The 14,618-nt window shown below is 41.6% G+C and overlaps 1 protein-coding gene across 1 annotated transcript in view; it reads right to left on the reverse strand.

Annotated features, from left to right (window-relative positions):
- calcr (calcitonin receptor) overlaps positions 1 to 14,618 on the reverse strand; it is an 85,234-nt gene that overhangs the window by 25,503 nt on the left and 45,113 nt on the right. Inside the window, exons 2-11 of the mRNA XM_033637450.2 lie at positions 12,617 to 12,684; positions 6,936 to 7,083; positions 6,537 to 6,644; positions 4,724 to 4,809; positions 4,467 to 4,626; positions 3,674 to 3,784; positions 2,268 to 2,380; positions 906 to 978; positions 692 to 802; positions 356 to 468 (exon numbers count right to left, since the gene is read on the reverse strand). Coding sequence (XP_033493341.1) covers positions 356 to 468; positions 692 to 802; positions 906 to 978; positions 2,268 to 2,380; positions 3,674 to 3,784; positions 4,467 to 4,626; positions 4,724 to 4,809; positions 6,537 to 6,644; positions 6,936 to 7,083; positions 12,617 to 12,661 — 1,068 coding nt within the window. The 5' untranslated portion in view covers positions 12,662 to 12,684. The remainder of the gene's footprint in view (positions 1 to 355; positions 469 to 691; positions 803 to 905; positions 979 to 2,267; positions 2,381 to 3,673; positions 3,785 to 4,466; positions 4,627 to 4,723; positions 4,810 to 6,536; positions 6,645 to 6,935; positions 7,084 to 12,616; positions 12,685 to 14,618) is intronic.

Raw genomic sequence — 14,618 nt, forward strand, 5'->3', positions numbered from 1 at the left:
AAAAGAGGCTATTAACATCAATGGCCAGCTGCCAGCTCAGCCAACTTCCTGTTGAGAACCGTATGCAGACTATCCTGCCCTAGACTCTGAATCATAGATGTGCTCTGAATGTCGCATACATTTAATGAACTCACCCTTTTTAAAATCGCAGTAAGTCTAACTGACAGTGACAGTATAAATCAAAATTATTTTTCCTACCAAAAAAAAGCATTTTTTCAACTATATGCACATCTTCCTGGATTTCTAAATCAATCCTGCAGAATAGCAGCAGTATTGCTAAATTTAATTACCAGAAATGTCTATGCATAATCTGTACAATAACTCTTGAGATGCACAGTATGTCAGGATGAATTACCTTCAGCCTCTGCTTTGTGTTGACAGCACAGAGTGTATAATTGGTCCAAGTCTTATTGCTCTCTGGATGCTGAAACCACTGCCCATCTTCTCCACAGTACTTAGTTGCCTTCTCTAAAAAAGAGCAATTATGTGATAAATATACTGTATGTTTTCCACTGCTCTATAAATCTGTGCAGTTGTGTTCATAAACCTTGTTCCCATTAGATTCAATAACTAATCCTCAGAGCAACTTTATAGTCCATCTTCTTTAAATACAGGACAGTGAGGTCAGAGGAGGTTAACGCAATATCAGCAGACCCATAAAACCACAAATTTCTTAAGGCACACTGCTCACCTGTCGGGTCAAAGTCAAAAAAATAATCCGGGCAGTTTTGGGAGGCGTAGGTTCCCGCTGGAGTGTCATCCCAGCACAGCCAGCCATCCCAGTTACGACTGCAGTGGAGCCCTGCAGCGTCAACAAGGCCACAAAAACATGATGACACACGGTTACAGGCCTTTTAGACGTACCAACATGAGACAGGCAGAGTTACACGGCAAGTTTCATGTACCTGATCTGTTAAAAGGTGGGTCTCGATTTATCCTCAGGAGGCATTTGTATTTATTCTCAAGCATTTTCAGTTTCTGCAATTTCAAAAAAAAATCAACATTGCATAATATTATTTAGACAATTAAGAGAAATAACAAGCCAAAGCTCTGGGTCAAACTGTCCGGGAAAATTAAACTACACTAATTGTTTAGATGAGGGCAAACAGAGGGCTACGGTTTCACTATAATCCAATAAAATCTCAGCAGGGAGGAGTGGTGTTAGATGACTGTAGAATTTAATTATTAGGGAATATTAATTGAGGAAAAAAGTGCAGTGCTACCTTAATTAGTGTGAGGAGAATCAAAGGCACAAGTAACTGTTCGCATTGTCTTTCCATAACAAACCATATCCGTTAATTTGAAACAGTTTTGGAAGGCACTCGCAGACAGTGCCATAGTGATGACAGGTTTGCCAAATCAGGAAACACTCATATACTGTACTGTTGTAGTTACTGTAGTAAAAAGCAGTTATAAACAACCTATTTTCTTGTTTAGATTGGAGGACTGGGAGACTCGAGTCACGACTTGAGCTCCAAATTTGAGGACTTGAGACTTGATTTAGACTTGAGACAGATTATTTGAAAAGAACTTGCTTTTTAATATATATTTGCTTTTTTCTAGGCATTTTCGAGTAAGTTACATTCTGTTTTTGAAACATGATAGGGTGATTTATAATGCCATGTGCGCAAATCTGGCACTAGGATGCCGCAGGCCAACAGATGCCAATGCACGAGGCAGCTATCACATAGGGGGACGACTGTAGTCCAAAAACAAGAACAACTGAGTTCAAGGATGATGTGGTCGATGATGATGAATCAGTGACACAACCAGCACAACATCCAACTTCATCTGTCACTACAAATTCTCAAAGAAAGGCGCAGGAATGTGTCCTATTACTGATCCCTCACCTGCCTCCCACCCAAGCTGGGAGCACCACTAGTCTTTGCAGCAGACATGTTGTTCTTGTTGTTATTGTCTCGATCAGAGTGTTACTCACTTTAGGAACATCCTTCAGTTCAGTCTAAATTGATGCCCTTTTGTATCCTAACGCTGCTTTACCAACTGTTATAATGGATCCAGAGGTGCTGCTCCCATATGTGCCTATTATGGTTTATCTCTGCGTAATACAAACCTTTACACAACCCTGGCTGACCCTCTGAGATCCCACTCTTATTAATGATGCTGTATATGTTCTCAGTAGTGGAAACTACATACTAAGGGGGGACCATATGTCCTGAACTTGCAAGCCGACCCAGCAGTACTAAACCTGTATGCTTTGTTTGATCATGCAGGATGGATAGTTTATGTCGACAGCAACACATTACCCTCAGTCTCTTCTCATAGGATGCTGTGCAGAGTGTGTAATTGGTCCAAATCCTTTTGGACTCTGGATGGTGAAACCACGTACCATCCTCTCCACAGTACTTAGTTGCCTTTTCTGGAAAGAAGCAATGATGTGATGATTAAGTCAAATTTCTTTAAATACAGTCAACAGAGGATTAAAGGTGAATCTATCATGTGAGGGTAAGAAGATATCAGCAGAGCAGCAACTCCCTAAAGCCTTGTTCACATTACATGATTTTCACCGCGATTTTGACATCGCAGAGGATCTTGAGAGCCACCTTGGGTCGGAGGTGAGTCGGCAGATAGTCTGCCACGACAAGTCCTCGTATGTGAACAAGCCTACGAGCAAGTCGCCCCCCGTCTGTGACTGGGACTGGATATCTGGCATGCTAGAAAACTGGAGAAGTCTGACACGACTGATGAAGAGCATCAGCCAATGAGAGGCGGGATACGTCCCACGTCAGCACGCAGGAGGACGGAAGAAATGTGAGGATGACAAGCCTCAGGGTTGCCACCTGCCAGATCCACTGATTAGCCACGACTTTGTGCTTGTTTCTAAAGTGGAGTTGCTTATTTGGGCTTGCTCTCTAAATGCCACCTTCCTCTATATATCCGTCTATTAAGTTATTTAAACGCATGATAGTCGCTTCTTTTGGGCTTGTTTCCATAGCCCTGGTTCCTTGTTTCTCTCCCAAGATCTGCCAACACTGACAAGCCGGCAAGCAACAACAACAATGGCGGCAATCACAGGATCACGGGGAGCGCGTCGTGTTTGGACCCAGGCCCTGGAGGCAGATCTGATTCAACACTGGGAAAAATATCCATGCCTTTACGATGTGTCGTCTCCAAGTTTGGTGACGTCACCGCGTTATCTGGGGCTCTGTCTGCGAGGGTTTGGTGGAGAAATCTTGTGGTGTGCACACACAGGTTGTAACGCAGTTGGCGAGACTGACAGAAACACACGTCACCAGGTATGAACACTCAAAAGATTACGATAGTCTCTGCGACACAAAATCAGGGTGAAAATCTTGTAATGTGAACTAGACTTAAGGGAGCGATCACACCAAGATGAAACGCTAGAAACGCGACACCAGTAAAACCATTGTTTTCCTATGATACAGCGCGTCTGACCAGCGTTCAAGCGTCTCTTTTTAGACAGGCGTTTTTCCGGCGTCTTTTTAGGCGTGCGTTTTTCTAGACGCTTCTTTTTAGACGCTTCTTTATAGATGCGCGTAGACGCTGAAAAGTTAAAATATTTTCAACTTTTTTGAGCATCAGACGCCGGTCGCTATCGTGCAAATGCTTCCAGCATTTCAAGCATCTTTGAACCATCCGCGTCTCTAGCGTCTCATTTCTGTGTGACCACCTCCTTAGTCTCTCTGCTCACCTGTGGGGTCAAAGTTGCTAAAATAAGTGGGGCAGTTTTGAGAGGCGTAGGTTCCTGCTGGAGTATCATCCCAGCACAGCCAGCCATCCCAGTTACGACTGCAGTACAGCCCTGTAACACCAAAAACAGGGATGTTTCAAATGACTAATATCTCTTATGTTTGAATGGAAGTTTTAACTTGGACTAATCGAAAACAGAAAGACTCAAAAAAACAGTCACAGCTGAGCACAGTTTAATTTTTACAGAGAAACATTGTGTATTAGAGCCTTTTGAACTCGTTAATCACATTTTTATTAACCAAATTGTATTTTAAATGTGTGTATAAAACATGACACCAACTTAATTATGTTAGGCACGTGGATTTACTGTAGTCTACAGTGGACTTTGAATTTTATTTTTATTTACTGTGTCTACTTGTTATGTGTAGGACTACAGATGGAAATTAGGGTTTCACTAAATCTGGTGCAACCAGGTTTTCACTTCTTGTAAATGATTAATGTAATTGCACACTGACCTCTTATAAATCAAATAAACTAAATAAAACTAAGTTTATTTCATAAACTAAATGCATGAAATAATAACAACATTAATGATAAGTTTAACTGGCTGGTGTTTCTGGTGTTGACTAACGAGGGTATCACACACACCCCTACCAACAATCACAAAAAAACACAAAGAAATGTTTGCAGGTTTGTTCATGAGTTTGTCCAACATGAAACCTCATCATGTAAAAATCATGTTGACACATAATATAATAATTTGTCACTAGACCAGAGTCACTCATGAGCACTACCTGAATTGTTATAAGGTGGATCTTGCGTCATTTTCTCTGAGCATTTCTTTCTGTTCTCGAGGATCATTATTTCCACAACACCATCTTTTTCTGTGTCAACTCCTACAGCCTCTGTGGTCGGCTCTCCAGCAACATCCTTTAAAAAATGAGTGACTTCCCTCTGAGAAAAAAAAAAACAGAGAGCTTAGCATGAACAGGTGCATCTGTCTCATCTGATTCTTCTGTAACTTACAGCAAAACAGCCAATAACCAAATACCTCTGAGTTGTCCTTTAAAGCTGGGTGACATGTGGACCCAGTGTGCACCCAGTTACCGAATTCGGCACAGTATTTGGTCACTTTTTCTGTAAAGAAAAAAAACACAATGGCATCAAAAAACATAATAATCCATCAATGATTACTGCTAGGCACATTATTGCTTCTGTTGGTGGTTCATGTCCAGTAGAGAATCTCTATGTCCTCAGCTCTGTCTTTGTTTTTCAGCAGTAGTATGTTGGCATCATCCAAACACATAAATTGGACCCTGAATCTTGGCTTTACCGAAAGACTGCAAATAATTCAACTTGGCACACATCATCAAACGTTATGTCAAACATAAAATTCCATCTTTGGAGACATTTTCTGGCAAATTCTCAAATGTCAGGCTTAAAAACCACATGTACTGTAGCTCCACGACTGGGCCGAGAATGAGATCCAACAGTCCTGACAACAACAACCGTAGCCCGACTGCTTATTCTTCGCCGACAGCTCATCAACTGTTCAGCATCCACTTCCAACTGTACGTCTCCCCCTGAAGCCTCATATGAGCAGCATCGGCTTTCAGATAAGGAGCCATAGGGGGACTCTTAATGTCACAGGCATTTTCGGAGGATCTTTTATGAGCCCTCTCTTATAAAAACACCTTCTTTTTCTTCTCATTCATATTCTCTCTCCCCATCCATCTCTCTGCCTCAGACTTCTCTATCTTTTTTGTCATCTCTTTTTTCCTTACTTCTCTTTCTCTCTCTCTCTCTCTCTCTCTCTCTATATATATATATATATATATATACCCCTTCCATCCTCTCTCTGTCCTCCCCTTCACCTCCCTTCCATCATATTGCATCTCCTAAATCAGTCAAAATCAGTCATGACTTGCCTCTGGATCTCTCCAACTAGACATTATTGAGTCATGCATTCATCACAATGTAAAAACTGCTCATACTGTAAGGTACCGCAATCCCAACATTAATGCGCACACATAATCAATTTCTACGGTCAATTTCAATTCAAATAAATGTCAGTTTTTGTTCCGACTGATTGATAAAAACAAAATAGGCTAATACTTCACCTTCTATTCAGTTTAAAATTCTCTTACACTAGTTGTCCTTTAAACCTGCAGTGCATACAGATGCATGAGAAGACAAGGGGTCTACAGCCATGCTAGCAGCTCTGTAAAGCTATACTTAGAGTCACAGCGGTGCTTTGAGCTAAATCCTGAAACAGGCTTGCCAAAATGCTCACAGAGACAGTGCTAACATACTGGTGTTACAGATTATCTTAGTTTAGCATATTAAGCACTCAACAGGAAGTACAGCTGAGGCTGATGGGGATGTTTCCACCAATAAATCAGCAGTAAATCTAATTTCAGATATTTCCCTCAAAGACAAACCAATGACACCAAAGGTTGCATGACAAAATTTGGTGCCAATCTATCCAGTAGACGGCCTCTGTGGTAATTCCAGCCCCACTGTTGCAACTGGTTAAAATTATTGCCCAGTTATGAGTTGATACCTGTACAAGCTCAAAACTCTGAGTATAGCGCAATAATCAACTAACTTTACCCTCGAAAAATCTAGTGGAAATATCTAGTAAAACTGAATGGAAACACTTGAAATACAAATTAAAATCCTCCAAGCTTCCCAAAGCCCCATGCTGGCAGTGGCCCTTCATTTATGCAATTAGCCCCATGACCTTTGATCTCGATCGCACACAGAAGATTGGATCGTTTTCTGTGTCGCCTGCTGAACTGGAACTAAAAAGTCTAGGGAGCTTGTTGTTGTGTATTGGCATGAGAAGTGCACATCTTTCTTACCAGTTGGGTCCAGGTCAGGGTGATCTGGACAGTTTCGTGTGACAGACGTCCCAGCTGGTGTCTCATCCCAGCAAAAAAAGCCGTCCCACATGGGTCGACAGAACGTTCCTCGAGACAGGAAGAAGGAAAAAAGTGTAATGACTATTCTGAGTTATTACCAACACACATTTTCTTTGTCTTCACTCATATTTAGTGTGCGTCAGAGTAACATAATTTCTCTAGAGCTACAGCCTACACTGCAAAGCACTCAGCTGAACCCCTGCTGGCAGCACTACCATTACCTTAAACAAGAATAACAATTGTGTTCAGCTCCTAATCCACTGCCTTACAGCGTCATAACACCTGTGGTGCTCTTGCAATGGTAATCGCTTTGGCCTTGAAATGATTTGGGCATCTCACCGGTTCTGTTTTCTTGGTGGTCTTTCTTGGACAGCTCAAGACATTTGTACTGACCCTGGCTCAGTGCCTGGCCCTGTTCATCAGTCATGCTATGTCCAGGCCTGAGTGATGGATCTGAGATTGACTCAGCGCCTCCTGCTGTCCTGCGCTGTGGAGACAATACGACACAAGAGGTGAGAGGAAGGGAAAGAAAACATGTTGTATGGTGACTCGGAGCATGGTAAGAAGCGTAGGTGGGGAGCTGTTGGTGTGTTTCATAGTTGCTGCTCTGATCTGCGTTAATTTCATGGTGAAAACATAAATATTATCTTGCATGATGCTGTTAGTTGAATTTGTAATACTTGACAGTTTTATCACACTCAGACAAACGCTTATATAAGATAAAAAAATTGAAACAGAAGCGTAGGCATGCAAAATTTTTGAAGCGTCGTCGAAGCCGATCTGATGAGGATTTCACTCTACTTTGAAATTCCAGTCACTCCCCATTCATGTAACTCATTAAAGTGTGTTTGGGAGCTCACAAAAGAAGTTAAGCAGCTGATTTTCTCCAAATGAATCTTATCTGCTCTCTATTGTTTGTATTTGGAGGTAGCATTAAAAATGAAGAGGCCTGGAGTGTGAAATGCTGATTTTGATAATGCTGCTCACTGAAGGATAAAGAGCCCATCTTAATGTGACTTATCTGGCAAATTTTGGGGGGCTGAAAATTAAGCCTCTCAGAGAGCCAGGCTCATGCGCTTGCATTTTCTGAATTATTTAAGGAAATTTAATACTTTGCCTGGCAGATTGTCTCCACAGGCCTTATCACAATTGAGACGCAAACCTTCTACATCTGTGTCTTTGTGGAGGCTAAAGGAATTCCTATTAAACCAAAATCTTACCTGTCTGATAACTCCTGTAAAAGGCAAAACACTTTAGGAAAACACACAGTGACTTTGTGAGAATGCTGATGTCCCATGTAGCAGTTTAGCAGCCGTACATATGATGTCACTCCAAACATTGAAGTAAATGACGTCATACATACGACCACCAGGCCACCACCAATATCAACAGATGAGCTGAACAGGAAGAAAAGAAAATTTAGACACCTCCCCTTGCCTTTTTACAATTCATTCATCTTCCTGAATCAACATGACAAGGGCACTCAAGAAAGAAAGTACAGACACATAAAGCAGGACAGCACAGATACTTCAGGCAGAAAACGTTTGGCAGGGATACTATTCTGGACCTCAATGTCAAACTTGATGCCGAACAGCAAAGGAAATTGAAACTTCCATTTCACACTGACACTGAAGAATAGTGGACTGAGTGGTTTTTTTTTCATAAGGAACAATGACTCAAGAAAACCTCTATTTTTCTGCAGTAAAAGCTTTAAAAAAAAAGTCCCAAAGTGAACATGTTCTGGACGACAGATGCCGATGTCTCTTAAGCCTGTCTGGAACAAGATGAATAACATCTCTGAGCTGTCCAAAATTTATAGCAAAGGTGTTGAAAATGCCATTTATTACAAAACACTCTTCAAGCCAACTGGTTTACTGTGATTTCTAAGGACAGTTGCAAGTCCATCAAAAGAACATTCTAAAGTTTGATTTGTTTAATTATAACCCCCTTCACCAGGCAAAACAGTATGTTTTTAAATAACAATGCCAAAATGTGAGGATTCACATCTTTGACTGATGATTGGGAAAAACCCCATTAAATTAATTGATATAATTTCTCAAATACTGGAGCACGCTATGACTATGACTCAACCCTTCAAGCTCAGATTAAGACTTCACATTTGGCAAGCACAAACCAAAAAACACCCACTCAAACCCCCAACAGCCTCGCAATAAATTCAGGATATACAGACAACCATATATAGAGTTGCTAAATATACCGTATGTGTCTGATCGTGGCATAATGTTGCAGGAATGAGTAGAACTGTTGTTTTAAGTTATGCACAGGACATAACAAATACCTGTACAGCCTGATGTGGATCAGACTTTAGATTCGAAGGCTACAGATGAACACTTGTGGTGTTTAAGTTCTGACTGCTCCAAGTACTGAAGAATGTACAGTACAGGCCAAAATTTTGGACACACCTTCTCATTCAATGCGTTTTCTTTATTTTCATGACTATTTACATTGTAGATTCTCACTGAAGGCATCAAAACTATGAATGAACACATGTGGAGTTATGTACTTAACAAAAAAAGGCGAAATAACTGAAAACATGTTTTATATTCTAGTTTCTTCAAAATAGCCACCCTTTGCTCTGATTACTGCTTTGCACACTCTTGGCATTCTCTCCATGAGCTTCAAGAGGTAGTCACCTGAAATGGTTTTCCAACAGTCTTGAAGGAGTTCCCAGAGGTGTTTAGCACTTGTTGGCCCCTTTGCCTTCACTCTGCGGTCCAGCTCACCCCAAACCATCTCGATTGGGTTCAGGTCCGGTGACTGTGGAGGCCAGGTCATCTGCCGCAGCACTCCATCACTCTCCTTCTTGGTCAAATAGCCCTTACACAGCCTGGAGGTGTGTTTGGGGTCATTGTCCTGTTGAAAAATAAATGATCGTCCAACTAAACGCAAACCGGATGGGATGGCATGTCGCTGCAGGATGCTGTGGTAGCCATGCTGGTTCAGTGTGCCTTCAATTTTGAATAAATCCCCAACAGTGTCACCAGCAAAACACCCCCACACCATCACACCTCCTCCTCCATGCTTCACAGTGGGAACCAGGCATGTGGAATCCATCCGTTCACCTTTTCTGCGTCTCACAAAGACACGGCGGTTGGAACCAAAGATCTCAAATTTGGACTCATCAGACCAAAGCACAGATTTCCACTGGTCTAATGTCCATTCCTTGTGTTTCTTGGCCCAAACAAATCTCTTCTGCTTGTTGCCTCTCCTTAGCAGTGGTTTCCTAGCAGCTATTTGACCATGAAGGCCTGATTGGCGCAGTCTCCTCTTAACAGTTGTTCTAGAGATGGGTCTGCTGCTAGAACTCTGTGTGGCATTCATCTGGTCTCTGATCTGAGCTGCTGTTAACTTGACATTTCTGAGGCTGGTGACTCGGATGAACTTATCCTCAGAAGCAGAGGTGACTCTTGGTCTTCCTTTTCTGGGTCGGTCCTCATGTGTGCCAGTTTCATTGTAGCGCTTGATGGTTTTTGCGACTCCACTTGGGGACACATTTAAAGTTTTTGCAATTTTCTGGACTGACTGACCTTCATTTCTTAAAGTAATGATGGCCACTCGTTTTTCTTTAGTTAGCTGATTCGCGGTTCTTGCCATAATATGAATTTTAACAGTTGTCCAATAGGGCTGTCGGCTGTGTATTAACCTGACTTCTGCACACAACTGATGGTCCCAACCCCATTGATAAAGCAAGAAATTCCACTAATTAACCCTGATAAGGCACACCTGTGAAGTGGAAACCATTTCAGGTGACTACCTCTTGAAGCTCATGGAGAGAATGCCAAGAGTGTGCAAAGCAGTAATCAGAGCAAAGGGTGGCTATTTTGAAGAAACTAGAATATAAAACATGTTTTCAGTTATTTCACCTTTTTTTGTTAAGTACATAACTCCACATGTGTTCATTCATAGTTTTGATGCCTTCAGTGAGAATCTATAATGTAAATAGTCATGAAAATAAAGAAAACGCATTGAATGAGAAGGTGTGTCCAAACTTTTGGCCTGTACTGTATGTCACATGACTTACATTACATTTTTGACAAACGTACTTATTTTAAGCCTTTTCTAAACCTATGCGGTGTCTCAAATCGCGTACTTCTGTACTTACACTTAATATTTTGAGTGCATGAGTGCCTTCACACTGGGAAGTATGAAAAAATGCAGTGCACTATGAGTACCCGCATCGTGCACTCAAAATGGTCAAGAAGTTGAGTGTGGAACTATGGACACTTCTCGCCCTCAATGCTCGCCATCTTGGCTACATAGCGGAAGAGGAGGGACCACTTTTCAAACTGGAAATAGCAGCCAAGGACTGTGCGACCATTACCGTCGCTGCATTGTACAAATACATGTGTTTTTTTGCACTAAGCACCACTATAACGGTGTTGGATATAAGCCAGCAGTATGTTAACTGGGTTAATTTAGCAGTCTGTAATAATTTGGTACCACGAACGATAACGTGAATGCTAATGCTAGTTTGCTAACTAGCTAATTTGTGGTTGTCATTTCCAGTGAGTGCACAATGGCAGTGTTTGTTTTGAGACAACACTACCCTGTTGAAATTTGCGCACTACGCCAATGAGTACATAGTGCACATAGTATACTACATGAAGTGTACTGACGCAAGTACACGATTTGAGACACACCACAAGACACACGTGTTTTTGTTGACTAAACCTGAAGTAAATCTGAAAATGAAGTTTTATACCTATGTTTTCAGTTTGTTTTGAGAAGACAATGTTTACATTTAACAAAGCAGAAACTGTGCATTTCCAGTAACAACGTAAGTTTATTTTGAAAAGACACAGTGTTGACCTGCAATCTCTGAGCATCCAAAACCGATGCAGGAAGGATACCTTGACATGTGGGGCCACTGACCAAGGGTCTGTATTTGACAAGTTTGGAGTCAGGACGTATTTGAATTGTATGCGTTGCACTTCTTTCTTTCATTCTGGAGCCTTTTTTTGTGATCACATTTTTATTTAGTTTCTCTGCAAAGTATTAATAATAAATCATATATGTGTCCATATGTTTTACAAAATTTGCGGTTATTGAAACTGGGAACTGCCCATTGGTTCGACAGCCCATTGGTTCGACATCCCATTGTTCCGACCATATTAAACTCATTGTTCCGAAGTCCGTTCCGAAATCATCATGATGCCCTGTGGTTAAGGTCTGGTTAGGTTTAGGCACAAAAACCACTTGGTTAGGGTCAGGAAAAGATCATGGTGTGGGTTAAAATGAAAAAGAAAGTGACAAACTCATAAGCCGTGAGCCTGCTCCGCCTCAAGCTGGTCGCGGTGCACCACACGCCCGCCGCGAGCCGTTCAGCACCGCAGACAGTTGGACTAATGGGATGTCGAACCAATGGGCTGTCGAACCAATGACACAGACCCATTGAAACTCCGGAAAGAAAAATTGACCCATTGTTTTGAGCTTTCGTTCTGGAGCCAACGAATGCTTTGTTCCTCTACATTTGCATGGATGATGTGCTGTTGCCATGTCTGTTTCATGGCAATAAATCATTGGAAGACAGTCATAGGAAGTGTGGTCCAGAATACAACACAATGCAGACTTAAACACCCACTACAAATGCACAGTGAGGTATTACACTTTCATTTTGTGTCTCTTTCCAAACCAAGTTTAAATGCAAGGCATCATACACTGTGCGCCATCTGCAGAACAGAGTAAGGATCAGTATATAGTAAGAACAGTAGACACGTGCAGTCGTGGATCACATACTCTCTCTTGGGTCATCCAAGTTTGTAATGAACAAGCTAAGCTAACTATAAACTATAATTACCAATTATAAATGGAGTGAAAATTAATCATGGGATTTTTTTTCTGCTGAGAAAAGAAAACCGCTGGACTGCAACATATTACATGTCCATTTAATGAAATTTGAATCCTATGTTTAAACACACGGGTGCAGCATACATAATGGGCATAAAGAGAAGAGTACAATTACCTTCCAGCATTCCTCAAATTAAAAAATGAGTGCTTACCACAAGGAGAAACCAAAGGATCCAAAGCGAGCCCACTAACTTCATATCTTCCCCTCACAGGCGAATCTCTGGAGAGAAAGAACAGAACAACAAGTTACTATCAGAAAACAAGTTGTCTACCGTGAAAGTGACTGACTGAGCAAACAGATGGCTGTTTCGTATCAGGATTATGGCCTCTCAGGAGAAAACACCAACAGCAGTCATTAATCTGAAACGCAAAGCACTGCAGCAGATTCACTGCAGTTTATGCCATTTCACACTTTTCCTGTGTTTGTGTGTGTGTGTGTATTTGAGAGACAGAGAGAAAGTGTACCTGTCAATATGTAAAACAACAGCATTAAAGAGTAATGTTATATTGTGAGAGCAAGTGGAGGAAGAAAAAAGCCAGAGACACAGTCAGACAAAAATAGTTGATGGTCATTAATCATCCTGTGCTGAGCCTCCACTCCTGCAGGACGGCAGCAGCTTATCTGCCAGTTCAGTAACTGAGTGCATGTGAGATTAGAATTCACTTCAGGTCTCTTTGCTTTGGCTCGCATAGTCCCTGTTGGAAGCCCATCACTCCGCACTTTGAACAGTTAGGACGACCTACTGGTTGTTTTCCACACCCCGCAGCGGCCCAGGGGGCAGGCTTTTTAGCAGATCGACATGCATGAGCAAGTCCTAAGTCTCTGGGAAAGGTTAACAGGATTGATAGTATTTGTTTTGGCTTTCGGACGCACACTGATGGTAGGCTACTTAACATGAGGATGACAAACCTAGAGCTGCATCTGCCAAGAATTGAGGGCTAGGATTGCTGATCCCTAACCGAAGATCCCTTCAATTACCATCAGATATCTCATTTCTCATTAATAATTGATGGTAGATATGAGGATGATTATTATCATTAAGCCTCAGATGTCTTCTGTGATAAATGTACTTGCAGAAAAAGACCATATCTTATTCTCTGTTCCAGGAACAAGTATGGACCCACCCTCTGTTTCATTTAGTGGAGCTGAAACGATCTGTTAATTTATTCAAGAAAAAAAATATATACGTGGTTGTGAGGATTTGATGCTTTTATTTGTATTATCCGACAGTTCAGTCAGACAACTCAACGTTTATTTCAACAGGAAAACATAGTTAGAGTTTGACGTCTAGACTTCAACCTCATCACTCCCCACAGATATGTTTACACGAAATATTGGGAATGATTAAATCTTTACCCCCTAGCTGGAGCCTGCAGGTGGATGCTGGGGTGGAGGTGGGGCTGAAAGAGCGAGTGACAGTACTGATGCAGGGCAGCAGCATAGACAATGCAAAGGGAGAGCTGGGAAGATTTTGCAGCTTAAATAGACAGCCAAATTAGGAGGGTGTGTTTGCAGATGACATATGGGGAGTGCCGTACGTAGCTTGCGGGCGTCACTCCATTAAACTGAGGCTCTTTGTTCAACAAACAAGCAATCTGCAGCCATCACCTTGGTTGCTCGGCATTTTCCACTATTTTCAAAAAATTATAGACCAATGATTATTTGAGAAAATCATCTTAAACGTACAATTTGAAATTGCAGGCAGCATTTTGAAATTCATTTGACGACTTGACATACATCTTATTTCCTGTGAGTAGGAAATGGTGCCTCTTAAGTTGATTTCCTGTTGGCAGATATAATGAGTCCATTGTCTCTATACAGCCATGTTCAGCCTCGATCATAAACTCTGCTCAATATTTCAAGTGTACCAAAAGACTATACAGTTTGTGGATCCAGCATCCTGGAAAGCTCAGTCATGGACACAACAACAGGCTGCTCCATATCCCAGTTTTGAAAAGAGCAAAAAAGAAACACAAAGAAGCACAGAAAAACACCAATCAAAGACAAAGGGATAACAGGAGGCAGAGGAGGGAAAGAATGGATCTCAAAATGGCCTGTAGGAAGAGAAGATCTACAATAATCATCATCATGCCAGAACAGAGAATTCACACTAGTCAATTATCAACTAATCACCTCCGGGTGTTGCAGGAGCA

Source organism: Epinephelus lanceolatus, chromosome 16 (genome assembly GCF_041903045.1).
Source record: "Epinephelus lanceolatus isolate andai-2023 chromosome 16, ASM4190304v1, whole genome shotgun sequence".
Taxonomy (NCBI): domain Eukaryota; kingdom Metazoa; phylum Chordata; class Actinopteri; order Perciformes; family Serranidae; genus Epinephelus; species Epinephelus lanceolatus.